Source organism: Simochromis diagramma, unplaced genomic scaffold (assembly GCF_900408965.1).
Source record: "Simochromis diagramma unplaced genomic scaffold, fSimDia1.1 OVJJ01000382.1, whole genome shotgun sequence".
Classification (NCBI taxonomy): domain Eukaryota; kingdom Metazoa; phylum Chordata; class Actinopteri; order Cichliformes; family Cichlidae; genus Simochromis; species Simochromis diagramma.
The window spans coordinates 276,090-303,539 of NW_024386734.1; the positions used below are offsets into that span (position 1 = coordinate 276,090).

At 41.4% G+C, this 27,450-nt stretch overlaps 1 protein-coding gene across 2 annotated transcripts; it reads left to right on the forward strand.

Moving 5' to 3' along the window:
* On the forward strand, positions 1–26,271 carry usp12b (ubiquitin specific peptidase 12b). Of its 2 annotated transcripts, XM_040031476.1 has the most exons (11): positions 1–181; positions 4,804–4,884; positions 5,104–5,187; positions 6,192–6,321; positions 6,866–7,161; positions 8,251–8,327; positions 8,426–8,509; positions 11,013–11,210; positions 14,158–14,236; positions 19,136–19,249; positions 25,939–26,271. In XM_040031476.1, the coding sequence occupies exons 1-10, from the start codon at positions 134–136 to the stop codon at positions 19,235–19,237; spliced, it is 1,179 nt and encodes a 392-aa protein (XP_039887410.1). In that variant the 5' UTR covers positions 1–133; the 3' UTR covers positions 19,238–19,249; positions 25,939–26,271. The 2 variants fall into 2 exon arrangements, with proteins under 2 accessions (XP_039887410.1, XP_039887342.1); XM_040031408.1 differs by having other exon boundaries at positions 2–181; positions 19,136–26,271.
* Positions 26,272–27,450: the final 1,179 nt, after the last annotated feature.

Sequence of the window (27,450 nt, forward strand, 5' to 3'; positions counted from 1 at the left end):
GAAGCGCCCTCTGTCGGTCCGTGTACTCTGACAGGTTTATCAAACAGGGGCAGAAAGCTTTTTCGGAACTCTGCAGCCGCAGCGGCTCTGATTATTTCACCATCGGGGTTCGGTCCAACATGGCGGCTTACGGATGGAAATACTGATGACAGTCCGAAAGATCGCCTCGATTTGTACGATGGTAAGAAGCCGAATCCGGTGCTTTTATCCGCGGGGCGTGAATGCGCTGCGCCTCTGTCCGGTCCCCCCTTCCAGGGACGCTAGGCTAGTAGCTGCTCCGCTAGCCTGTTCGCTAACCTGACAGACAGGACAATATAATTAAAAGAAGAAAAAAACATCAGTCAGTCAGGGTTTCTCGGGAAAGTTGTAGAGCCTGCGAGGAGCATCAGTTTACCAGTGCTTACCCTTCACCTCTGTGTGGAAAGAGGAGAGGAGCTTCACGGGGAAACAAAGCGTGTTTTAACAGCCAGCCTCGGTTTGTTTACGCGGAGAAGGGCGAAAACTAGCTAGCCTAGCATGCTAGCTCTCACGGCAGCAGTCTCTGGACTCGTCTGGATAAAATTTACGGGCTTTCAAAATGACAAAGTTGTTGTTGCACCATTGCGTATGTAAGTCAAAGGTGTGATAGGCAGACAATGGGCGGATGTAAACAGCTCAGCCAGCTGACTGCTGCCTGTTCATGTGTAACTGGTGGAAAATTTCCAGCAGTTCCTGTCATGGGATACACCCTGGATGCCCCCCAACCCCCACCGTGGACCTGCTAATAGTTTGGCTTTACTTCTATAAAAAAAATAAAGAAGCCTTCAGCAAGGCAGAAGAGTCCGGACAGTTTAAAGGAAACCAAAGTTGTTGGGTGTGACTGTGCATTTTCTTTTTGCTTTTTTTTATACCGCCCTCTTTATCAGATCTGGAGCCATGTTTACCTTTGCACATGTAATGCCTTGTAAGGAGTTAAATAAGATTTCCCCAGACACACTCCACTCGTTAAAGAGAGGCTGTAGGTGAAAACGTGAGACATTAACACTGCCTGGTTTCCTGTTAATGTGACCAGCTCTGCGTTTGCTTCAAGCTTAACCTCTGACTGTAACTTGTCCTGTTTGCATGTGCTGCACCTTTCAGAGGAGGACAGATGGTGATGCAGATGCTTTGGAGAAGCCTGCTGCAGTCTTTGTCATTCATTTGTTGTTCCCGTGTGTAAGCTCTTATCCAGCCCAGCACCTACAAGACAGAAAAAAAATAGTTTGATTCGTCTCTGCTACCTTTGCGGGCTACGAGGTGCTGGCCGGATGGTGCTTGTTTCCACAGAAAGTTGATTTGGTCGTATGGAAAGTGCGAAAGCCACAAACAAAAGCTGCACAAGCCACAGCGGGGCACGGCCGAATTCAAGCGTTCGTCTGCCTTTGACGTGTGAGGCGGAGGACCTTTGCAGGGTTCAGAGCGTTGGTGTTTCCACAACAGAGCAGTGAAGTGCATCTTTGAAACAAACTGCCTTTGCTTCCATCGAAGGTGGATTTGTATTTTTAAAAGTAGAAGCTTAAATTACTTTTTATTTACACATTCACCTGACAAGCAAAAGATCCTCTGGTTTGATCCATAAATCAACCATAAATCCCCCTCTGTGGCTGTGCGTCCATTGAGGGGGGAAAAAAATCAGCCAAATTAACACGCAAGGCTACAGAGGCCCTAGTAACACGCATGAACATGCACACAGCTAAGCTCCACGCGACAAAGCCTAAAACCTCAACAAACAGGGTTAGTAATAACTGAACCAAACTGTAAAGTTTCAGTTTAGTTTACTGAGATTTCAATTAAAAAAACAACAACCCTCAAACGTGAAATTATATAAAATAGTTATTTGTGAAATGGAATTCCTCAGAAGTTATCCTCAAAGTTCACAGAGTTGGGCTTAACCAGGCAGCGTCAGGGTTAACCCTGGGTTAGCCTACATCACTATGGTAACAGATAGTTCGAGATTAGAGATTAACAGATATGCCATGACCACCTGCTGACTTGTCAATAGTAAGTAAATAACGTTACTCGGATTGTTGCACTGTTTGGTAGTACAGGACCCTGGTCCACCTTAAACCACCTTAAAAGTGTATTCAGGGAGAGCAGCTGCTTGAGGTCTAGTAGGTAGATATAGATATATTTGTAGTTCAGTGTGAACTTTGAGGAGAGACAGAAGAAATGAGTCTCGTTGTCACGCTTTATAAGAAAAGATGGGAGCAGATAAAACCCGTTATTACACACTCATTCCCAAAGTTACATTCCGATCAGTCATGCTTACATGCCTGGTCACCACTCAAACACTAATTTTGAGCTGGGAAGATTACAAAAAAAATCCGCAGAAATAAAGGAAAGAATCTTCATTTTCTTTTAAAACGCAGCAGGCGCGGCTCGTCTCGTGGACTCGAGTTATTTCGGAGCACGGGGGCAGGAAAAGGGCAGACAGACTAATGCTTTCCTAGCGCCCTCCCGACCGATCGTCATGATTAACAAACCCGATCGGTGTCTGACAAAACAGCCACTTAAGAGTTTCCACTCGCGCTGTTTTCTAACAGCCTTTCGTGCTGCCCCGACTTCACTTCAACTTTCATTTCCACCAGTGCAGGAAGTGCAGCTCGTTTCAGAATCGGCATAACCCAAAAAAAGAAAGCACGAGTTAATTAAAGTGTGTGATTTCAGAGCACGCTTAGACCGTCTCACTCTGCACGCAGATGTTTGCTGTCGTCTTTGTTTGCCTTTCTGAGATCAGTGAGCTTGTTTTTGTTTACAGCCCCGTGCTGCTCGGGGGTCGTGTTTGTCTGTGACTTTACAAAGCGTTAGCAGCATCATCATCATCATCATCATCATCATGCCCCTCGCCTCGCACTGTTTCTCCCTGCTGGTGTAATTTAATCCTCGGTTTCTAGCAGGACTGCAGGGTTATATGTCAGTGTTATTCAGAAGTGTTTTTATTGCACTGTCACGTAAACACAGCCCTGCTTTCACATCCACGCTGTGCTACGAATCTGTCAAAATGCACTTCACATAAATGCAGTGCTTCTTTTAAAAAAACATTTATTCTACTGCAGCTCAAACACAAAACAAAATCAACAGGGCAGTGCTTTCACTTTATGTTATGTTACTTTAAACTTCTTTGCAGGCTTGCCCTGAGTGGAAGTATAGAATCAAAATGCACTGCAAAGAAAACAGCTCAGCTCTCAACGGGGGGGAAAAAAGTCATGTTGAATATCTATAATATGATATGGACTGGGTAATGTGTGAGGAATGGAAGGATGCCACATCAGGATCGACCTACAGAAAACTGTGGGGTGGTAGAGTTGTGTAAGGACGTCAGGCTCTCAGGCCACCCTCATGAAGTCTGTTTCTGATTGTTTGGTGAGAGACATTCACACCAGTGTCCTGCTGGAGGTCATTTTGTAGCTCTGGAAGTGCTCATTCTGCTCATTCTCGCAATGGCCGTCCTGGAGGAATTAGACTACCTGTGTGACCTCTGTGGGGTCCAGTTATGGCCTGATGACGATGGGTGTTCAAATTTGATTAATTGCGGGATTAATCAATGTGGGACTAATGTTTCAGTCACGTTAGAGCTATAAAAACAGGACTACAGCCTCGTTTGCAACAATAGAAATCAGTGGTTGCTCAGCAATTGAAAACAGTTCTAGCGACCAGAGGTGTGGAACACCCTCAGCTTGCGGGTCACCACAGTCACAGAGCAGTTGCACAGCAGGTCTCCTGGTTTTAGGCAACTTGTCTCCAAACAGTCAGATTCAGGCAGTCACTCTTGCTGTCTAATTGACAAACACAGCAGTCGGCCTGATTCAGCTGTGCCAGTGCAGTAGTGGGTTTGACTCGACCAGTTTGCAGCTGGTTTTGTTCTGGTTATGCTGCCATGAGCTTGTGTCATTTTTGTGGTTAAGTTGTCGTTGCAGAAGCTACGTCACAATTCGTGGAGGGATTTTTAAAAATGATTTAAATTTCTGCCTTAAATCTGTGGCGTTCCGATCAGACTCGTTTGCACTAGTTTGTTAACTGACGTTAAGTTTTGAGCAGCTGTGACACAATCAGTCCAAGGGTCAACTCGCCCCCGTTCAGTCACAAACTGATGGCAATAAAATAAGACTGCTATCTTGATGAATAAAAGTTGCTTTGACGACCTGGGCGGCCCAGTCTGTGTAACAAATACTTCAGAGGAAACGAGACTGCTAACTTTTTGCACACATTGGGAATAATTGTGGTCATGTGTCTGTGTCTTTGAGCCTAAAGTCCCGAGTTCTCAGTGTCAAGAAGGCATCTTCTCTTTTTACCTGGCTAGATCGCCATGGTAACTAATGCTGAACACATAAACTGGACCGCAGCAGGTTATGTTCAAGTCATGCAACACTATCCCTCTAGATTGATGGAATGTGTTGCCCTCACTTTAGTCAGCTTTCACATTTTGGGTATCAATAAAATTGCTTTTCAGCATGTTTTTAAACGGTTACATATATGTAGATGTGATTAATGGGGCTCGTCAGTGTGCAGAGGAAAATAAAATGCAGAAACCGAGGATGTGAAGTGAAAAACAAAGCTGCAGCAAGCAGATGGCTGAAAGTCCAACAGAGCAGAGAGAAAACAGAGCAGGAAAAACTGGAAACTTTGAGGAGGAAATTAGGACAAAGGAAGTTTTTAATGGATCATTTTTCATTAAAACAAAAACACTGACTGCAAGTTGTTACACATCCAAAATAATATGAAAATGTTCAGGAAAAAATAAATAAAACAGTCATTCTTTTCCTTGTTTTAATTCTTTGCTTGCAGGGCGCCAATGCCTCTGCCTTGGAAAAGGAGATTGGACCGGAACAGTTTCCCGTAAATGAACACTACTTTGGCTTGGTTAATGTAAGTATCTGGTGGTGGCCGTGCACCTGTTTACCTGCTGCAGACTGCAGAGCACAGCCAGCAGCTACTAATCATGTTCGTCTGTTTGAAGATTCACACCGGATGTTTAGTTGTCAGGCCACTTCTTTAGCACTGCCATGGCTTATTTGGTGTAAACGAGCAGAAAATGTGCCTTCCTCTAAATCCCCCGGCCTTCTCTCTGTTCCTTTTTCTTTCTAGTTTGGAAACACCTGCTACTGTAACTCGGTGCTGCAGGCTCTGTACTTCTGTCGACCGTTCAGGGAGAAGGTGCTGGCGTACAAGGTAAGTAATGAGAGACGAGCCGTTGAGATGAAACCTGGTGCCCTGACAGAATGCACACACAGCTAAATGCCATATTGATATGATAGAGAGTTACACGTTTAAGTTTTCATAAAAAGCAGATGTTTAAATTGAGCCAAATGTGGTGCTTGGTTTGTGGTGCAATGGTTCTCATAGGTTTTCATCTTGTATACCATTATAGCCATTTGATAGCCTCAACTTCCTCTTTGAATGTGTTAATTTGAGCTTATTTGAACTCATTTGTATTTGGATCTGGATTACTTAGAAGCCTTCCTTTACAAATATTGACTTAGTTGCTGTAGGACGGCTATCAGACTGCAAAATTACACCGGGGCTCCACAGCCTTTATTTTATGTAGGACCATAACCAGAATTCAAACAGCTGAGTCAAGTCCTCTATTGCAAAAAGATGTGACGCAAGCAATGAGTGCCCTCATGAGTGCAGACTGACTAAATTGCACGTTGGCAGTTAATCCCATGAGAGTCTCCTGGGCCTGTCCAGAGGTTGCAAGTGTTGTGTACTCCACATCTGGGCAACCAACTACTAAAATTCAGTGAAATCACGGAGCAAACTAGTTGCAAGGAAGTTGTCGTCCTCTTTTGACTCTGTTGTGATGGAGCCATAAGATTGCTTAGTTTGTCAACATTTAGAGAGAGTTGGGGAATGGCTGCAATCACAGCAATGTAAGATAGTGAAGGATGTACCCTCCTCGATTCAGAGATGGTCTATCCTGTAAATGGCCTCCTTGCCCCCCCCCCCCGCTCAAACCAGCGTTCCTCTCTGTCCAGAATCCTCATCATTGAAAGATTTAGGTTAACTGACGATTCATTCATTCTTTGCTATAGTTCACATAACCTGACTTCCATAGAGTAGATCAAGTATCAAGGTTCAGGCTAGTGTAGTACGATAAGATAATGTTAAACTATCTCTGAGTTGCTGAGGCCTTTACAGCGTAACGTTGACCATCTCCGTCTTCTTCTCTTCAGGTGCAGCCTCGCCGTAAAGAGTCCCTGCTCACCTGCTTGGCTGACCTGTTCAACAGCATCGCCACACAGAAGAAGAAAGTCGGCGTTATCCCGCCCAAGAAATTCATCTCACGGCTGAGAAAGGAAAATGGTGAGTGACTCGGCATGATGCTGAACTTTGTTTTTCCTTTTTTCAGAAAGAATATTCGTTGAGGTCGAACGCTTCGACTCTGCAGCTCTGCCAGATTGTGCAGCTGCTGTTTGTGTACGAAATAAGAAAAAAAAGTCGAAGTAAAGTCGGAGACTTTCCTCCGTCAGTCGCTTGTTTTAACCCCACTTCCTCTCACTATTGACGAGCACAGCTGAGGCTGGCGGGGGAGAAAGGGGATGAGGCAGATGGAGTGGGGAAAGGAAAAGAATGAGAGGAAGGGGAGGGTTATCGCAGCTGAAGCAATATAATTGTCAGCCAGATCCTGAAGGGGAAAGCAGATGTAGGAGAAGACGACAGGCTCCTGATTTGCTATATTTCTCATTGCCAGCATTCTGATTGCTCTTTATTCTTTGTTCTCTTTTCTTCTCACGTCTGTTATTTCCTATATTCCTCTTTCCACTTCTCTATTCTCACGCCTCTATATATCTTTATGTTTTCTGTTTATGTTTCGTTCTGCTTGCTATTTTTATTTTGTTCCTCTCAGAGCTGTTTGACAACTACATGCAGCAGGACGCCCACGAATTCCTCAACTACCTTCTCAACACCATCGCTGACCTTCTCCAGGAGGAGAAGAGCCAGGAGCGGCAGCAGAACGGAAAACTGGTTCAGAATGGAGGTGGAGGAGTGGGCGGAGGAGGAGGGGGAGTAGGAGGAGGCAGTAGCGAATCAGGAGGAGGAGGTGGAGAAGTGGAAGGAGGGAAGGAGACGCAGCAGACCTGGGTTCACGAGATCTTCCAAGGAACGCTGACCAACGAGACGCGCTGCCTCAACTGTGAAGCTGTGAGTGGCTCGAGTACTCGGAGTTTGAACTGCAGATCAGTATAAGAAGATGGGCGTGACTTTAAACCTGAATTATTTTTAATGGTCAATTAAATTAAAGTCTATGGAGGAACGGCCCTCTCATCCATTGCTATAGTATAGTTACGTTTTCCAGGAAGTCCAGACTGTTCCCTGATTGTTCCCTTGTCAAACACAGAGTGTGTATTCTGGAGTGTTTGTGAAGGCCCATGTCTTGTGTATCTGTGACTGCCTCCAGCTGGCTGTAGCACCAAAATCAGTCTCAGCAAATCTTCTTCTTAATTGTCCAAGTTCAAAGTCAGGCTTTCTTTGTGTTATCTGGTTCTCTAAAACCTGAAACCCCAGTCGGAGATGATGATGGTGTGAAGAAGTATGACGATGGGGGTTATCAAATTTCTGTGTTAAAGCAGGGCTTCCTGTGGGCTCATGTAAAAACCCTTCCCAGGTTATATGACTCTTCTTCTGCACAAAACAGTCCCTCCGAGTGTCACGTCCTCCAGTCAGAGACATGATCAGATGACTATAAAATAGTGTCAAATCTCCAAAGAACACAAAACAGAAGAATGCAACAGCATTGCAAATGAGATTAGCACACAGAGGGGCAAAATAAACTTTTGAAGTTAAATATTTTATCACCAAGCTCAGTGCTGCTGTTTATTTCTGATGACTGCAAACTGGCACAAGTTGTGGTTCAATCAGTGGTTTCAGTAAGGTGCAGATTGACAGCTTGCCCATATTAAATAGAATCAATATGACACTTAGAATAAGCTGTAAATAAACAAATCGGTGAAAGCGTCACACTTCCAGATGATTTTAACCCAAAAGTCTGGACCTGCGTTCAGTCTATGTTAGCGCGGTGTTTTAAAAGAAGAGCCTCTTGTAACACAGGAAACTCGACCCAGCTCTCAGCAAGCCATTAATCTGGCTACAGGTAAAATCTGTGTGAGACACTGAGTATTCATTTTTATCTTAATTTTCCACTTTGCTGGTTTAACCGATCGGGTCATTAATGCCGTCGTCATAACGACACACCATGTGACCTTGGGCGTTCGCCCTTTGCTTTTGTTTCAGGTGAGCAGCAAAGACGAGGACTTCCTGGATCTGTCTGTGGATGTGGAGCAGAACACGTCGATCACGCACTGTCTCAGGTACGCCGAATTTATTAGCGATCAATAAATAAATAAATAAAAGAACGATTAAAGGACGCTGGCTGATCTTAGTGACGGCGTTTGTTTCTGCTCATCAGGGGCTTCAGTAACACAGAGACGTTATGCAGTGAATACAAGTATTATTGCGAGCAGTGTCGCAGCAAACAGGAAGCCCAGAAAAGGTGAGTGACATCATCATCACGTGACTTTTCTGATTTTCTTTCATCACCTATTGTTTTTGCTGCCTTTAAACCAGCTCTGTTACCTGACCTTCAGATAGCACACAGAGCTCTTTCACAAAGGCTTTCCCCCCTGATTGTTAAGTGCATACATTTCATGTTGTAGGATCTGCTGGTCTCAGCAGGTTTTCAGATGGTGCAGAGAAGCTAATGTAAACAATGAAATCCAGTATGAAAAGGTCTCTGACGGGCCCTAAATTAAAAACAAGTGCCAAAAATGTGTTTCTTTACTTTATTGTGAAGTAAATGAACATTGATGGCATTTCTGATGATGCAGGATGAAAATACTGAACGTTTCGTCAGCTATTGCTGCTCACAGGCAGCAGCATTCCCGAATGTAAGTAACTGCAGGGCTTTTTACATCCTTTATCAATGAGCCGCTGCCATAGACGACATGCTGCCGACGTCGAAGTCTGAACTGTTACCATCAGGTGCCAGCAGCAGCATTACAGTAAAATATTAGTGGCACAGCATTAATTCCAGTGACAAAAGCATAACTTTTAACCACCTGCTTTTCCACCGTATAACCGTGTCAGCTATTTCCAGCCACCGTTTGCGCTTCACGTCATGTGGAGCACGGCTAGCGAGCGTGTCAGCGATGCACTCAAGAGAGTGTGTGTGTGGGCTTGTGTCGTTGTCGTGCAAAAAATCCTACTTGCTTTTTTTTTTTTTTGCAGATTATGAGTGTGACAGGCACTCTGGTCACTGCGAGCAGTCATTATGCAGTTCAGTGTGTGTGTGTGTGTGTGTGTGTGTGTGTGTGTGTGTTAAGCATTACCAAGATTTCGCTGTAATTTTTTTTCCTTCTGTTTTTGTTCACAATCTGTGGCGACTCAAGTACATAAAGCATTTTGTTGACATGGAAAACTCTTGCTGAGGTGGTCGAGTCGGACAGAAAATCATAATTGCAGCTTTTGAAACGCCACGCATTTGTTGAACTTTTAAGAAAAGCTACGTTTGTCACTCATTACTCGACTTTCCATCTTGGCTAAGCTCTGAAATAAACCCAGCACTGATGATAAAGCGGTCTCACAAGCTCACGTATCAAACATGGTGCAGTTATAGGGTTAAAGAAGAGATAAAAGCACATCTCTAGAAACCACAAAACCAACTTGTTCAAAAGTAATTGATGTTGGGAGCCATAACTGCAGTTAAATTTACATTTTAATTAGTTATATGTTCTTAGTGGTGGTAGAAGCACCTTCAGGCATAATCGGAAGCTCTTGGGGGCATGCTTGAGGTTTTGTTACATGTAAAATTGAAACACATCAGACAGTCTTTAACCCTCTCGAGGCAGGCGTTGCCGATTTGCAACAGTTAAAAACTAACAACCTGATTACCCCACATACATATTTTATGATTTTTTTTTTTTTTTAACTCAGAAGTACCACTGCAGGACTTGGTTGTGCATTAGCAACAAAAAGTTTCATTTGAGCCTGAGAGGGTTAAATAAACTGTAATTTGTTCAGTAAAAATCTAAGACGAGTCACTTTGTTGTTTTTATTCCATCAGAGTTACATCAGTCTATCATCGCTGAAGCATGAGCTCGTGCATTTTATCAGCTGACTCGGTTCAGAGCAGCTGCCGTGTCACTGCATGATGACCAAACACTGGTTTTCCATGAATACTGATGTTTGAGTTTTGATAAACCCGGCGCTGACGGTGCAGGGCTGTAGTGCTTTGCAGACTGTAGGAGCGGTTATCACAGCCTGTAACTGTCACACAGCTGTAAGTGCAGTACAACCACTTGAAAGTTTCTCTGAGTGGACAAATTTGTTCCATTAGACGGTACCCTACAAACCACATCTGATGTTGCTATAGCAACCATTGCCTTCCTGTTACATTCTGAGAAGTTCGTCATGGGCGTCAGTCTAATGCGAAGTCTATTATTAACTACTGAACAGCAGCTGGACGTCCCTCTGTCAGTGTTGCCCTTTGATATGAGTTTCTTTTTTTCTTCTTCTCTGCTCGCGATGGCGTCCGTCATACGGCGCCACGTTTTGTTTTTTTTTTTTTTTTTTTGTTTTGTTTTTTTTAAATACGTACCAGCAAATGTTTTTGAGAGCCCACTAAGTGCACCAAGCACCATCCATTAGCTTGAAAGGCCCATGCCGACACCAGCGTCTGCAGCGTGCAGAGCAGCACAAACGAAAAAGGTTCTCCCAAATTAGGGGGAGGAACACAAAACGTGCTCCTCGTTCCTGACAGGAGGTCTGTGGACTGGCGTGGAAAGCTTTCAGCCTCTCGGTTTTTGTTGGGGAAAGATCGATCGTACTGCGCGCCTTTTTTGTGTTTCTGCTTTTTGTAATTTCGAAATGAAAAGGTTCTTCTTTTTTTTTTTTTCTTTTTTTTTTCCATCCAACAATTCAGTCTTCAAAGATGAAGATTTTTCTGCTCTGAAATATATATATTTTAAATCAATATTTCTCTCATCTCTCTCACTCAGGATGAGGGTAAAGAAGCTACCCATGATCCTCGCCCTCCACCTAAAGCGCTTTAAATACATGGACCAGCTGCACCGCTACACCAAACTGTCCTATCGCGTTGTCTTCCCCCTGGAGCTCCGCCTCTTCAACACGTCCGGGGACGCAACCAACCCGGATCGTTTGTACGACCTGGTGGCTGTCGTCGTGCACTGTGGCAGGTAGAGTTTATTGTTTTATTTCACTTTAATTTTTTGTCTTGAACTTGATGTGAATGTTTGCAGCTGCATGAGTGGAAGACGTGCAGTAGAGCACAAACTAGTCTATTTTGTGTTGTATGGTTAAAAATGAGCCGATCAAACTTGTAAACAGTCTTGTTGAAATGAGTCATTTAGTCTTCATAACAGTCTGAGGAGCAGACATTGTTCACATTATATGAGAGTAATTTGCTGAATGATTATAAAACCATTTAATACTTATCAGAGTTTTAAGTGCTTCTATATTGCATATAAATAGCACCCCTCCCCCAACCTTTTTTTTTTTTTTTGCTCCAACAAACTGCCGACATTTCAGTTTCCAGATCTTTCTTATGATGTGAACTCTACTTATGAACCAGATGGAAATAAGGCTTCATTTCAGTTTTGTAACCTTTCGTAAGCCGACCTTTATCATCATCCCACTGTGTTTTTGTGAGGGTGTGTCCAGTGAATAATGTGATTGGGCTTTTCCATGTAAAATAACAGAAAGTTTTTTTTTTTTTTTTTTTTCCTTGTCACTCATTAAATCCTCGCTGTTTTCTCAGTCTTTCAATGACCCAGACGTTATACTGATGGTATAAAAGAGAATGTTTAAACATTATTTTCAATTGCAGTTGAAGAAACTGCTCTCAGCCCTGACCTCTGTAAACACTCATTTTCAGGTCATAGTGGATAAAATATGAAGGTTACTTTTTGATAATTTTGGCCATTTTAAATGTAAGAAAAATAGGATTATTAGTCATCATGCGTGCAATTAATCCATCCATTCGCTTCCATTTATCCTTTTCAAGGTCGCAGGGGGCGCTGGAGCCCCAGCTGTCATAGGGCGAGAGCTGGGGTACACCCTGGACAGGTTGCCAGTCTGTCACAGGGCTAACACATAGAGACAGACAACCATTCACATTCACACCTATGGGCAATTTAGATTGATCAGTTAACTAACCAACTAACTGCATGTCTTTGGGAGTACCTGGGGAGAACCCACGCAAACATGGGGAGAACATGCAAAATCCACACAGAAAGACCTCAGCCTGAACTCAGGACCTTCCTGCTGTGTGGCAACGGTGTTAACCACCGTGCAGTTCATTACGCCAAATTTTAAAAGACCGAGATGGCGACCATGGAAACGGTCATCTCAAGGCTTCAAAACACGACTTCAAACACTGATGGATGTCATTATGGTAGCTGTGGTGTGGTCAATCACGTTAAATGCACTTGGTAGTATTACGGTAGTGTCAGATGTTACAATGTAAAACATTTATAATTCGTACTACCCACATCAGCTTTATCGACTGTATGTACCTGATCTAATGTGTTGAGGCTTGGGTTTTCTGTTAACAGCAAAATTTAATTAACACTTCACCTCCAGGGGGCAGCATATCAGTAGATGTTTTCACATAACACACTGCTATTTAATTTGAGATATTCTTTCTCTCAAGAAGCTTTACTTTATGCTTGAAGCTGCCACTGTGCATAAAAATCAGCTACCTGGTTAAATAAAGGTAACTTTATTTAACCAAGTAACTCATTGCGCCATCTTGTGGTTGAAATTGGCGTTGCCCCAAAGTCCAGCCTAGTTGATCTTCAGTTGATATCTTTGCAACACAGTACACGGATATTTTTGTGTTGAGTCACAGCTGCTGTTTACTCACATTTTTATGATAGTTTTAATTGACTTTGGAGTTTTTTTAACAGTTTTAAATTTTACAGAAAGTTCTTTTAAACCTTCAATTATGCACTAAATAAAAGGATATGGAAATATGTTTGGAAACATCTGGTTTTAAGTAATTTGTCTCTTGATTCTGTTTCAGAGGACATAGAGGGGATATTCCTAAAGTTATTCGTTTTTTTTTTAATTAGAAAAAAACTTTGCTCATTAACTCATTCATCAGATATTTATTGGATAAAGATATAAAGAGGAAATAAATCCATGTGTCCCTGTAAACACTGCATTGCTGCGGTTCGCCTCGGGCCGCTCGTTGTTTGAATCGGTGTCCATTGGCTCGCTAAGTCCGGTCGGCTGATGAGTTGACGTCAGCTGATGTGTAAGCGAGCATGTGCGAGTCATTAGTCACTCGACTATGTTCCTCCTGCAGATGAGATGTAATCTAACACTGGAGCTTTCCTCAGAAGGACAGACGTCATGGATAAACACAAAGACTGTCTCGAGCTGTGCTGCGTGTGGATGTGAACATCTTTCTAACAGCAGCGTCGGTTCATCACCAATGTTTTGGTCTCTTTTGACAACGTGAAACAACAAAAAACAGCAAAACATTTTCACAATAAATGATTTTTTTTCCAGTTTTTAAAAAATAATCCATCTCTGACTTTGCGAAGAAGAAGAAGAAGAATTTCTTTAAAATTTACAGTATTTATAGGATGAGGAGTTTATGTAGGAGTAGGTAATAATGTTCTTAGACTACACATTTTTCAAATCAGAGCTCATTCTCTTGACAACACTTAGTCAACAGGTAATACTATAGTTTTAAATAGATCTAATTTTCTCTGTTATTTCTTTATTATCAGTTTGATCTGAAGGTCAATCTATTGACCTTGAAGGAGAGGTCAGAGGTCAAATGTTGCATTTTGTTTTTTTAAATGTTGACAAAAAAACAGCACACTTACAAGTTATCAGGCTTTTTGTCAGTTTGCCACCAATAAATCATTAAGTTGACCTTGAAGACTTTACTGGATGTAAGCCGAATTGTAATGGATTGTTAACATAACCCTGCTCGACACCCCCACAAAGTTTTATCAGAATTCATTCAAAACTTTTCCAGCTGTCCTGTTTAACACAGAATGACCCACAAACACTACCAAAAACAAAACCACGCTGGCAGTAAGGATGATGAGAATCATCATGACTCTGCTGTCTTATTTCTTAATGCGTCTCTGTGTCTGTGCCCTGCAGCGGACCAAACCGCGGACACTACATCACCATCGTCAAGAGCCACGGCTTCTGGCTGCTGTTTGACGACGACATCGTAGAGGTGAGAAGCGATCTTCTGCATTTTACAGGAAATCAGACATCTATAAGTAGTTTTCTCTTTTTTTGTGCTGTTACAGTGGCAGATGCTCACATTAATCATAGCCAATAAAACTGCAGAGCTGGAAATGATCATAATGAGTCTAACAGACCCCCTTAAAAAGACCGGATCGGTTTAAAGGTGGTAAAGCAAGTGTGAACTGTTTAAATTGAGCATCAGCGTTTCAGCTCACATCAGACTGAGCACCGACTGAAAGATTAAAATTCCCATCTCCACATAAGCTTCCCATCTAATCCAAAACCAGACAGGAATTCCAGGCTCACAGTCTATCCTGGCTCTCCCGAATGTTTTGTCTGGACTTCCTGCAGCGGGCCGACCTGCATACCTGAGCCTGATGAGGAGCTGAAATTGGGTTTAGCGATGGGGATAAATGATGACTGGTGGATAAAAGTGTCCATTAAGGAAAAAAGATGAGAGATGAGAACATACCTGCTTTTATTGGACATTTATCTTTCTCCTTTCTAGCTCATGGTCACCGTGTACCTTCTCTTAATTGAATCATTACTCATCTCGGTCGTAGTATTATAAACTGAGATGACCTGGACATTTTTTTTTACACACTACAAATATGAGAGACTGCTTCTCTGTGTGCTCCAGCCCTCATTCCTCCTTTAATTTTCACCGTCTCTGAGCAGGTGGTGCAGACATAGAGGCTGAATATGTTTTTTTTGTTATTTTGAACTTTTACACAGCAGCTAATGATTTCACTTTTTTTTTTTTTTCCCCCCTCCGATGAGTTTGGTTGTCATGAAATTGCCGTTCTGCTGATCACCCGTGTGCTTCTGCTGCAAAACCATCTGCTTTCCTCTCTGATGTGGCGACAGCGGAGGGAAAACATGGCTGTCTACATAGTAACAACAGTCTGACATCCTTGGAGCGTGATAGTGCTCAGCCCCCGTTAAACGGTTTCCCAGCTCCACTCAGCACGCTGTCATCTCGGTAGCTGACATGTCAGCAAGGAAAAGACGCAGCACTTTAAAAACATTAAATAACATGGTGACACTTTGATGAACCATCAATCCAAACAGGGAGATCTGCCAGCATCTATATCCCTGCCATACAGGGAGTGCAGCTCTGCTAAGTTTGCAGTGTGAGCCGATGGCCTGCTGTAGCTCTTTAGCCACTGGCGGCCCGCCACATCACGCGGCCTAAGCTTCGGCGTGCTGCTGTGTTTCAGCGAAGTAACCTTTCAGTCTGATGTTTTTCTTTCTTGATGCCAGAGGGAAAGGTATGCCACAGCAATCAAACTATCAGCAGCTCGCTGGCTGTGCAGTCGTCACGATGAGGCGTTCCAGAGCTTGCTGACGTTTAGTCTGTAGTTAGTGGTAAATGAGACACTGATCTGCAGATGTACAGTCTCAGCCAGTCTTCATTAATTCTCAAATAACCTACGTCAGGAGTAGTTATTTTTATTAACAGTGTTATTTACAAGGAAAAGGCTTATTTTGCTGCGTCCCTAGATGGGATAGGCTTTCTGTCGTGTTCGGAGCCTGCTTATAGGGGGGAGAAAAAGAACTGTGTTTGCAGTAGAAGTTGGTGAGAATGGTCTCTGCATATTTACTGTATTCCGTTACAGTTAGCATTTAAAGAGGTGGTATTTAGAATACAGTTACTTTGTTGAAATAAAGGGATTACACAGCAGTCTTTTCCTGTTTCATATATTAGGCTATGCCCTTTCAGCAGAAATATTTCTGCTGAAAAATATTTTTAAAAATTATTGTTCAAAAAATGATTTAATATGAAGGCAATAGGCAGAGTGTTACAGGCATCGCCCTAAAGAGTGTAGCCTTATGGGCGGTGTAGTCCGGTTGTAAGTAAGCTATTAAGACTCGACTACACTATATTTGTGTTTTCCTCCGAATCAATAAGTTCCGTTGGAGCAGCCTTTCAACGCCTCTCTCTGTCTCTCGCTAGCAAAGTTGACCCAGACAACAAAGTAAAGCTAGTTTTCGTCTATGAGCTGACACGGAACCCAACGTATTAGCCAGAGGTCCCTTTACTACGGTTCAGAGCTGCGGACCTGTTTTATATACGCGCGGAATAGTTTTCTATACGAGATCGCTGCAAAAAGCGCAGCCTTACCTAATGTCCACCTACTGTTACTCACTTTCTATTAATATTTAAAACTCTAGTTGGTATTGGTATGGTGAGTAAACTTCAATCCAAAGTATTCAGAATACGTTACAAAATCAATTTTGGGGCATGTAATCTGTGCATCAGTTCCAACTGGATGCTGAATGAATCGGTTCGCGTTAGCCGTTGCAAGACTTTTCTATACAGTTGGATAAGAATAACTGACACTATTGTACGGTGGCTCTGAGAGTTCACATGCACTGCAACTTAAAACACCTACAAATAGAAAAATGCTGCAAAATTACACAAAACACAAGGGAAGTTGGATAAAACACAATAGCATATATAAAAATATATATTTTATATAACTGTAATGTTTGTTGGGTTGACCTACAGCGATCACTTAAAGCCACAAAAGAAAGTCTAACTGCAGTTTGTCCTTGTGTTTTTTTTTTTTTTGTTTTACTTTACAATTTTACAGATTTGTGTAGTTTTTCGTAGCTTCAAGCAGCTTTTTGTGGATATACACACATCCATGTTTTATCACAGTTAATTAGCATAATCGGAGGGAAAAAGTATAAAGTTCTAGTTTTATATAATCATCTGTTTTAAGCTGCTCAGCCTTACTGCCTTATACTAAAGGGGTGGTAAATGGTAAATGGCCTGCATTTGTGTAGCGCATTTGTATAGCGCTTTTCTAGTCCCTAAGGACCCCAAAGCGCTTCACACTACATTCAGTCATTCACCCATTCACACACACATTCACACACTGGCAATGGTAAGCTACGTTGTAGCCACAGCTGCCCTGGGGCGCACTGACAGAGGCGAGGCTGCCGGACACTGGCGCCACCGGGCCCTCTGACCACCACCAGTAGGCAAACACGGGGTTAGTATCTTGCCCAAGGATATTTGGCATGCAGCCAGGAGGCAGCCAGGGATCGAAGCACCGACCTTCTGATTAGTGGCTGACCTGCTCTGCCACCTGAGCTACAGCCAGGTAGAAAAAGACAGAAAACGAGGCATGTAAAACACATCTACAGTCGGGGTGCACTTTGAGGTGAAACAGTATACTTTAATGCAGTCCAGGACACCTGTGCCCCCAAAATCTTCATTTTTATGATGCTTGTAATGTTTGGTTTTTCCTTATATAGTCACACAGGCGTTGATTTGGTTATATTATAGCATGAGAGGTCACAGCTAGTGTTTTAGAAAATACTTTCAAGCATTTGGAGGTCATTTTAAACACATGTGCTCCTCTCTGTGCATTCGCAGTAGCAGTTCAGCCAAATCAAATATCTAACGTACACGTTATTTTCCCAGTTAGAATGGTTTATTTTGCTTTAAATCTCCTCGGCAGTAGGAGACATCACCCTGCTGTTTGCAGGAAAGAGCTCAGTCAGTCATCAGGGACTGATGGTTAAAACTGATATAAACTCCACAGTATTTTTCCACTACAGCGGGACTTCGGCCCGCTCAGACATCTGGTCTGGAAGATTCTGCTGAGTCTGCATAGAAGAAAGATTAACTTATTTTTTATGGTTTGTGGAGATTTACTCTGCATGCCTCTCTCTGTTTTATATTTTAGCTTGAACTCTTTTTCTGATAAGTTATTTTGATCCCTTTTTGGCTGCTTGTTTCTGCCATTTGCCTGTTTCCTCGTGGAACTCAAACTTATTTAGTTTTCTACAATTATGATGCCGATATCTTTCATTCCAAAAGTGCAGCTTTTGTTTTCTAGCTCCCATAACTTTACTTAACCCAGAAAACTGCTGGATTGAATAGGAGCCAGACAATATTCATCAATTATCAATATAAGGAAGACTAGATGTGCTTATAATAGGGTATGTTTCAACCACGGTGGAAAATGTAAAAGGAATTTTCAGAGACGACATCCAATAACAAAAGAAGTAAAAACCCCTAGAAAAGCTTAAGTGACGTTCAGAAAACAAGATAAAATGAAGATAAAACAGTACAATAAAATAAATAAATGGTGATTTATTTATTCATTTTGAGAATTGTGCACACAAAACCTTCCATATAAACATATTGTTTCTTCGTTCCTTATTTATGCACACATTAGCTAAAATGGCACAAGTAAATTGATCATTTTAAACTGCACTTTATTAATTCTCACATTTTATGACTGGATCCTCGTAGAAACTCTTCTTCCCACTTGTGCATCTTTGCAGATATTTGGATAGTTATTTTGAAGCCTCTGTCCAAATGAATGAGGAGAGGTGCCTTAAAAATCATGGTCAGAAAATGCATGAAACTGTCATTCAAATATGTTTGTTTTTTTTGTTTTTTTTTAAATGCCTAAAGTTAGGTGACTTTGCAGAATAAGTTTCGTAAATCTTTTTTTTCCTTTCTTTTTTGTAAGATATATATATTTTTTAAAACTGTTATATGACATTGCATTTTCATTTTACGGGGCCGTCTGAATAATTGACGAAGACAAATTTCTTGTGCTAAGTTTATTAGACTACAGCTGAGTTTGATTCAGTTTACTAAAATATAAAGTATCAAAGTTTTAACCGGTGAGAGTTACAGCGTCTCATTTGTCCATGTGTATACTCTTGTTTCATCATGGTTTCGGTCCTCTTGTATTAGTTTTTATTTAGTTATTGTCTTTTGTTTATTGGGGGGGTTGGAAACCTATTGGCCAGTGAAGTTAACACTGCTTCGAAAGCAAAAACAAGGAGAACCAGATCCAGGTTATTACTGTATCCTGATACGGGTTCTAACCTCTGTTGTCGTCTTCTCTCGTAGAAAATTGACGCGCAGGCGATCGAGGAGTTCTACGGTCTGACCTCGGACATTTCCAAGAACTCTGAGTCAGGATACATCCTGTTCTACCAGTCGAGAGACTGAACCAAGGCGGTCGTAAGTCCCCAACAGACTGTCACTCAACAGAGGGGGGAGGGGCTTATGGCAGCCACCTGCTCCGCCCTCACTTAAGTATCCAGGCTTATTTCCTGTAGGCGGAGCTACACTGGAGTGCCACTCGGGACGGGTTGAGACGTGTGCGGCAGGTCTTGTGACAGCCTTCTGGATTACTGTTCAAATCCTCTGTGTCCACACTGCTGCAGCAGAGCACCTTAAAAATATATTTTAAAAAAACATCCACTAGAAACCCCCCCTGGCAGATTCCACAACACTCGCTTTGCACTGTGGGCAGACTGACCAATCCAAGAGGCTGACACGTGGAGGACGAGCAGGAGAAGATGATGCGGCATAACCAGCTGTTTTGGATGCAACTGGTGTCAGGGGGTTAAGGTCCGAGTCGGCCCTTTTTGTGGCTTGTTGCACTGACACGCAACTCCCCCAAAGATTCCTTTAACGTCCCACCTGTCACAGCAAAACCACTGACACTACCTGTAGTGAGTGAACGGCTTGAATGTGAGCGCGGCGCTTGGATGATAGTTTGCGGTGTTTTGTATAGTGAAGTTTTGCCAATCACGTCCTGCGCAGTGTTACAGGCGATGGTTGAAATGGAAACCAGCCACCAGGGAGGTGCTGATGGAGCTGAAATGTTCCCCACACTCATGAGTAAGGCTCTTCGTTTCAGGTTTAAAATTCTTAACTAAAAAAATAAAGAGAAAAAAAGTGAAACCCGTTGACCAAAAGTACAATTTGCAGCTTATATAATTTTTTTTTAAACAACCCTGTTTAAAGAAAAGAATACTTTGCCACATGTTATATTTTTTAATCCAATCCTTTGGATCACCAACAGTCCTGTTCTAGATTCCAGAGCGTCTAGAGTGTCTAAAGCCACTCGTGGTGCCACAGTGGGGGAGGGAAAAGAGCTCAAAGGAAGTATTTCAACAGCATAAGCTAATTTTTAAAATGCCAGCTTCTCATGGTTTTGACAGCAAGCACACGCTCCTTTGCTCTCGAGGATGTGTTGTTGTAACATGTCTGACTTTTTTAAAGATGCCACAATATGCACATTTGTACTTTTTGTTTTTAAAGGGACGCACTATGAGACTAGTGCTTTTTTTTTCCCCTTTAAGTCAGCTCTGATATCCACTTTACACACTACACGACACGCAGTGTCGAAGTTTGTCGAGTTTGTCTCATGTGCTTATGGATGCCTCTCTGCGCACACACGCCTTTACCCTTCTACAGCTGGTTCATCTCGCAGTTTCAGCCACGCCAATTTTGACTCTGGCTTAAGTGTTTTTCGTGCAGCTGCAGCTCTGGCAGGCAGTCAGGTTTTTACATAACACGTTTTCCACTCCAGAATCGTAAATTGCAGCCTTTGGTAACGCTGAGTGATGCTAAAGGTCTGCGGATGTGATCCGCTGATGCTCGGCTACACGGTTTATTTTATTGCAGTAAGACCGTCTCTTTCGCATGTTTGTCTCGGCCGCTTTTAAATGGCTTCCCCTCCTCAGCATCAACAGCAGCTTCAGATTTAGGGGTGAAGCATCCTGTGAGATGAGCTGCATCGTGGTTATCTTACTGTTTCTGAAATGCTCATTAAATTGCAGCCTGGGCTAAATTGAGTTACTTGAATGTTAGCGCTACTCTGGGCAGCTGATTGAAGCTAATTAATCAGCTGAGCATTTAGTGATTCCAGTAAGTAGTGCTTCAAGTGATCACATAACTGGATAATTTTGGGCAGGATTTCTTCTTCCTTAGTTAAAAAAAGAAAAAAGTAAAACTTGCATATGTAGGTAGGTTAGACAAAAAATGATTAACTGCAGTCTTCCTTTAGAGGGGTAAAAGTGGGTTACATAGTAAAATTCACAAGTATAACCAAGATTTGTTTACTTTCGCTCTTCTTATTTCAGGATATTACAGATGAATGTGTTTGTGTAGGTTCTCGGTCATCCAGGTGATGTTGGTCTTCTCAGCTTTAAGGAAGAAACTGCACTTATTCATGTCTAAAAACAACAACTACTTCCAAAGGGTCGACCCCCCCCCCCATTAGGGGTTAGAAACCTGAGAGACACCTTTTGCATTTAGAACTTTTTCAAGCTCTCTTTACTACAGATTCATCTTAAAACTGCTGACAGGCTCTGCTGCCGTCTTAGTGGTGCTGAATTCTGATTGGCAAGGCTTCAGTCACACAGGCCTACAGACAGGTCGGTGATTATCCGGTGACCAAAAGTTTATCCTCCAACCAGTTGGCAAGTGGTTGCTTGCTTTTGCCAGGGTACTGCATCCAAAACCTCCAACTTGTGGTCGCTTTATCGATATTTGACTTTAAAGGTCTCGGTTTTCCAGTTTGCGTCACACATTTTGCAGTTGCTGTCGAGTATTTTGTGAGTCATTTATGCAAATTACCGGTCACCATGGCAACCTGCTAGCAACCAAAGAAATCGCAAGGGGGCATTTGGTTCAGCGCCGTATACCTCTTTGGGACCAGTTCCATGCTAGCTACTGAGAGCAAACAACTTGCCAACCCATCTAGGAACATACAATTTTCCCTAGCAACCAGTGGTTGCCAAATGCCGCCAGCTGGTCTCTAGGGCTGTGTGTCCAGTACAGTCACAGAACACAGAAGTGGGGTTTTTTTTGTTTTTTTTTTCTTTCTTGTCCTTAAAATGTCTGGAAGTCCAGCGTCACATCTTCCAGTTGCTTCCAAATAAAACTTTCGGAATATAAGATTTTAAGGGTCACAACATGTTTGACATATTTGCTTGCATACCTGACTGCGTGTTTGAACTCAGGTCTTCAAATTACTGCGTTTCTCTAGTATGATGAAGACCAAATATTTAAAGATCTTAAACTTGCCAACTTTGAGAAACAGAATTAAAACTTACAAACAGGGTTTGATTGAGTTGATCTGAGGAGAAGCAGAAGCCTTTTTAAAGCCTCGGTCTCGCTTTCCAGCTGTGGGTTAACCCTTTCCGCCTCCGTTATGTTCTTATTAATTGCACAAACCAAATATAGTTAACTTTTTTTTTTTTTTTTTTTTTTTTTTTTTTTTTTTTAACCCGAGTTTAGTTATTTTTGTTGTATATTTTACACTCCCAAGCTGATAATCCTCCATGCTATCACTCCTTTGTAACAGAGCTGCAGCAGATGCAAAGCGGATTTGGAAAAAAAGCTCTATGCAGCCTTTAAGGTGTTTATATTATATAGCTGTTGAGTTTTGAATGTTAACATGTACAGTCAAATTTAAAAAAAAAAAAAAAAAAAAAAAAAATAGGGCTGCTGCTTGACCTGTGACATGTGGATTTGGGTGCATCGCAATACGGTGAAGTCGCTGTCTCCGCTTTTAAAACTGAAAAGCACTTTTAAATATTTGTCAGAAAACTTGTCATTTTGTCCTTCAATCGTGCAATTTAGTGAAAGTAACAGCATTCATGCTTGTGGCTGTACAGTGTTTTCACTTTACCACAACCTAGCACAAAGTCCTGACTCCCAGAGGTAAAAAGTAAACAAATGTAAGGGAATTCAGGTTGAGTCTTGAAGGCGTATCACATCCCCCAAAATACTGCAAAGTAATTTTCATTTCTTCAGAGAATGATTTAAGTGCTCTGAAAAGTGACACTTTTTATCATCATTCAGGTTTTATGTCCGTAACACAGAGCAGCCAAAATATGTTACAAAATAATGTGAGCTTGTGGATTTCGCTCTCTTTGTTGCATAAGCCTTTCTGTTAGTTCTGCCAGCATGAGAAAGTTTAAAGTTGGACGTCGTGCAGCCAGAGCCCTGGCCTTAACCTGCTTTTTCCAACGCATTCTCATCCAGATGCATCCGTTACACACCAGGTGTCCTCTAGCTTTGGTGCTCTAATGCTATAATGGCCATGTTGAACACAAATACAGTGCTAATGAGGAGACTGAAGGGGGAGACCCTGTTTTTCACCCAATATGGACCTTTGTTGCACACTGGTTAGGTTTAGGTGAGATTTAGCCTGTCTAGTTTGCATAAAGTTGCTTTCAGCAGCGCCTATATTGTATTTCCTCAGTATAAAGCTGACGTGTGTCTGTTAGCTCCGGATGTTGCAGAATCCTGCAAAATATGGGTTATCCAACCGATCAAGTTATCTTGGTTTCAAGGTAATGGCAATATGACCAATCTAGATCAGGGTGGGTAAAGTTAAATCACTGTCAGCCTCTTCCAAAGTCATTCTGTCCATTTATGTTACATAAAACTACAACTACAAATAGTTTAACTCAACAAATACCTCATTTGGCTCAAAGTTCTCAAATCTGTGTAAACGACTGGGAGGAGATCGAGCGACTTCCTTGACGATGCATCCGAAGCACTTCACTCAATGAGTCGAAGGTTCAAAGTCAACACTATTTCTCTTTCACGTCTGTGCTGCTCTTTGACTAATCAACTTAAAGGAAGTAATCTACATTAAAGGAAAGTGTTGCGCAATTTTTATGTTTCGTTTTTTCTTGGGGGCTTAGTCGTTTTATAACTTTCGGACATCTGAAGAAAGTCATTTTTGGCTGCAAATGACTTGAAACACCAACAGAATCTGTGGACTCTTTAAGTTGCGTTCATACATACCAAATGATGTTTATATTGTTTTTATTCCTTTTCTTTTTTTTAAATAAACAAAGTGTAGGTGTACTCAAGATGTAAATAAACACAGACAAGCACAAAAGCACGTTATTAGGGAGATGGAAGTCCACAGATTCAGCTGGAAAGCCTTTTGTTTGTTTGTTTTTTAAATATGAAAACCAGAATTCATTGAAACCTTTGGCTCTTTTTATTTAAATATTATTATTATTATTATTATTATGAATGTCCATGTTAACGTTTTTTCCTTTGATGTTCTGCATTGTTTTTATTTTTATGTATTTTACTAATTTTGATTGTCTGCTGAGGCAGCTCTGGAAATCTGAGGATTTATTTTGATCTAATTTGGGGAGTGTGAAGTGAGAGATGTGTACATAAATACAGATGTTATTATTGGAATATAAATAATTGCTTGCTTGGAATAATCAACAAATCTAGATCGAGAATATTAGTGTACGTTATCTCTCAAAGATACCTTTCTTATGGTTGATATCTTCAACCTGCCTGGTGCTTTAAAAATTGCAAACCCCACCCATCTGGCACACCGGGCAGACCAAAACAAACAAACCCAAATATATGGAATGGTCACAATGGAGCTGTGAGTTTATTAACATACACTCACTTTATAGACATTCTCTTATTAGATGTTGGTGTGCAAAAAAAATACATGACTGTCCAAAACCTGATATGCGATCACAGTGTTAAAGGAAAAATCCACTTTAGGTTACATAAAGGATTAAAATAAATCAGCAGCTGGTGTTGGTGTTTGTTTCATTTGTGTTGTCCTGATTGTGTTTGAGTTCTAATGATGATCCATGTCTATAAGAACACAGAAAAACGACTATACTGGATTGAGAGAAACTGAGGGAGATGGTATATATTAGTATTGAGCTTCAAGTAGTTCCACTGCAAAGGTTTCGCTATATTTAACTTTCACATTTATATGCTTGACAGCACTAATTTATAGATATTGCAGATGCCGTTATTATGTCTAATGCAAAAGTTCTCCACATCTTAGGTAATGTGGAGCTTTTTAGCTAAGATGTGGGAGTGGTTGCTGGAGTTTGCCGGCTGTCGATGGGTGAAATCAGTCACAAAGAGGTTATTACACCAAAAACCACTTTGTTATTGCGTTGGGTTTAGCAGATTGCCGTGGTTGCACAAAATATGGCCATCTATTTGCAATCACTAACTGGAAAAAGTGTGCAACCATTGTTCACCTTGAAAGTTAAAGCTGTGCCTTATGTCCTGAAACTGACATGTTTCCATAAGCAAATCCAGTCAACTTTGAAGATGACCATACTCCGTTTCACTATCATTCTGCAAATAGTTGGCAAATGTTTGCAAACAAGTTGGCTTCTTCCATGCAAACCAAAACCAACCAAAGCATTTGCAAGAAGTAAAACACCTGTCAAAGTTTTGAAGAAATATCTTAAAAACTTGTATATTTATATTTAATAGGCAGAAAACAAACTGAATTCTTGTTTTTATACTCAAATTTACAGACACATAAAAATACAGCAGCTGTGTCTTAACCCTTACATTCGGTGGTAGTCTAATAAATTTGTTAAGCACTGTAAAATAAAATGTCATCAGCAAAGAGTGGAAACTGGAGCTACACCTTCAATTCCAAGAGTATTAAAATATTGTCAGAAGAAAAGAAGTGGAGAGACAGAGGCCAGTTTTTGCACCCTAAAATATAAAAAGTTCCTTTTAGAGAAATATTTTCATCTGGTCATTTTTATTATTGCTTTTATTGTTTTATAGATTTTATTTATCTAAAATTAAGCATATACGTCAGCGAGTAACAGAAGGCAGCAGTCAAGCATCCCCTGTGTGCTTTTTGAACAGCATTATGGGAAACTGATGAAATGCAACAGCTTTTGTTGGTGTGGGGGAGGAGTCAGAAGCACCGACTGACAGCTACAGGTGGATTTTTCCTTTAACAGTTGTCTCTTCAGAGCGTTTGGTCGTCCACATCGCTCCCCTTTTCAGTCTCGCCAAATAAATGTGTTTAACCCAGTATGTGACGGACATACAGTGACTGAATGCATCATTAACACTCCTCTAATGTATGTTTTTAGTGTGCAAAGTAGCAGCAGCCTCACCGAGACCAACACTGTTAAACTGAAGGTCAGGTAAACACAAGTAAGGGAATCTGCTTTTTAAATGGTTGCATATTTTTGTACCAGCTGAACACAGGAGGGTTTTTTGTTCATGCAGAGTCTGCGACTACAGACTGATCTGAAGGACCAGTAACCACGTTGTCCTCTCGGTGTTTGTATTTGTGGGGCTGCTGCTGTCTGACGTTCATTCTGAATCCGTGGAGATGCAGTGAAGTTTGGGAATGACGGCTGGTTCTGATGGTGTCCAAACTGTTTGAAATAAAACACAAACTGGTTTTGATGATAACTCAACTCTGCTCTCAGTCTCTTTCATTGAGAATGTTTGACTATAGCGTCTTGTTTTTTTAAACATACATGCAGAAAAGAGGAGGTAATGCAGCTGTGTGAAAAAAATAATCACATCTTTGCTGGTTGAACAGAAATTAAGAGGGTAAGTAGCAGCTAGATGCTCGTAATCTAATGAGTTGGATCTTTTCAGGATGAGTAACTAAAATTGGTTAAAATGGCTCTTTGCTGACTGTAATGAGTAGACACAGCAGTGGTCCATTAGGAGACCTTTCATGCTTCGTAGATCAGTGTAAAAATGGCTTAAGAGATAAATAAATGTATTACTCTGAAAATGGTCAGGTACAAGGACTGGACTGGAAATGGGTGACAAAGCAGGTCCAAAGAGAACTCTTAACAGGCCTTCAGAAAGCCTGCGAACTGATGCCCAAGACCACTTTAAAAAAATTACAAGACAGTCTGGCTCCTTGGAAGCAAAAAATGCAGAAATGAGAGGTTGCTCGAGTGCTCTACAAGCGCTGTCCATATTTAAAGTCGATTTAAATAGAGGATTCTGATGATGTGGTTTTAAAAAAACTAAAAACGGATGCACAGTGAAAAACTTGAAAAATTAAAAAATAAATAAATTCCACTGAAGTATTTAAGAAAAAGATGCTTGAAAGGTTAAAGGGACTATTTCTTTTAAAAAAAAAGCTTTTGCTGTAGAAGCTCAGAAAACAACTATTTACCTGCAATCAGTTGTTTGTGCCAGTCTACCGTGACTGTCATCATTCCTGCCAAAATATTAGGCACATTTTGATTGAACTGCAGTTTATTTAATATTTGTACTTGTTGCTGTACAAAATTAACCTCCTGAGACTTGAGGTTGTTTGTTGCCTGCTTGAGAGTCATAGTTGTCCTCTCTCTCTATTTGGACAGTTGGACCTGGTACATGTAAAGAAAAAAAAGTGTCCTAATATGGGGGGATTGGGTTTATTTTGCAGCATAGCACAATAAAGTCAGTATTGTATAACACTGTTTTAGAAAAAGGTGCAGAAACCCTAAAACATATGAAAACTGTGTGAATATAAATTATTTCACATTTTAAACCCTTCCCCCCCCTTTTATAACTTAAAAAACCCCACAAAAACTTAAGCTTCCCTCTCTGGGTTAAAGCCCATAGCTCATCTTCACTCAGCTGCCACA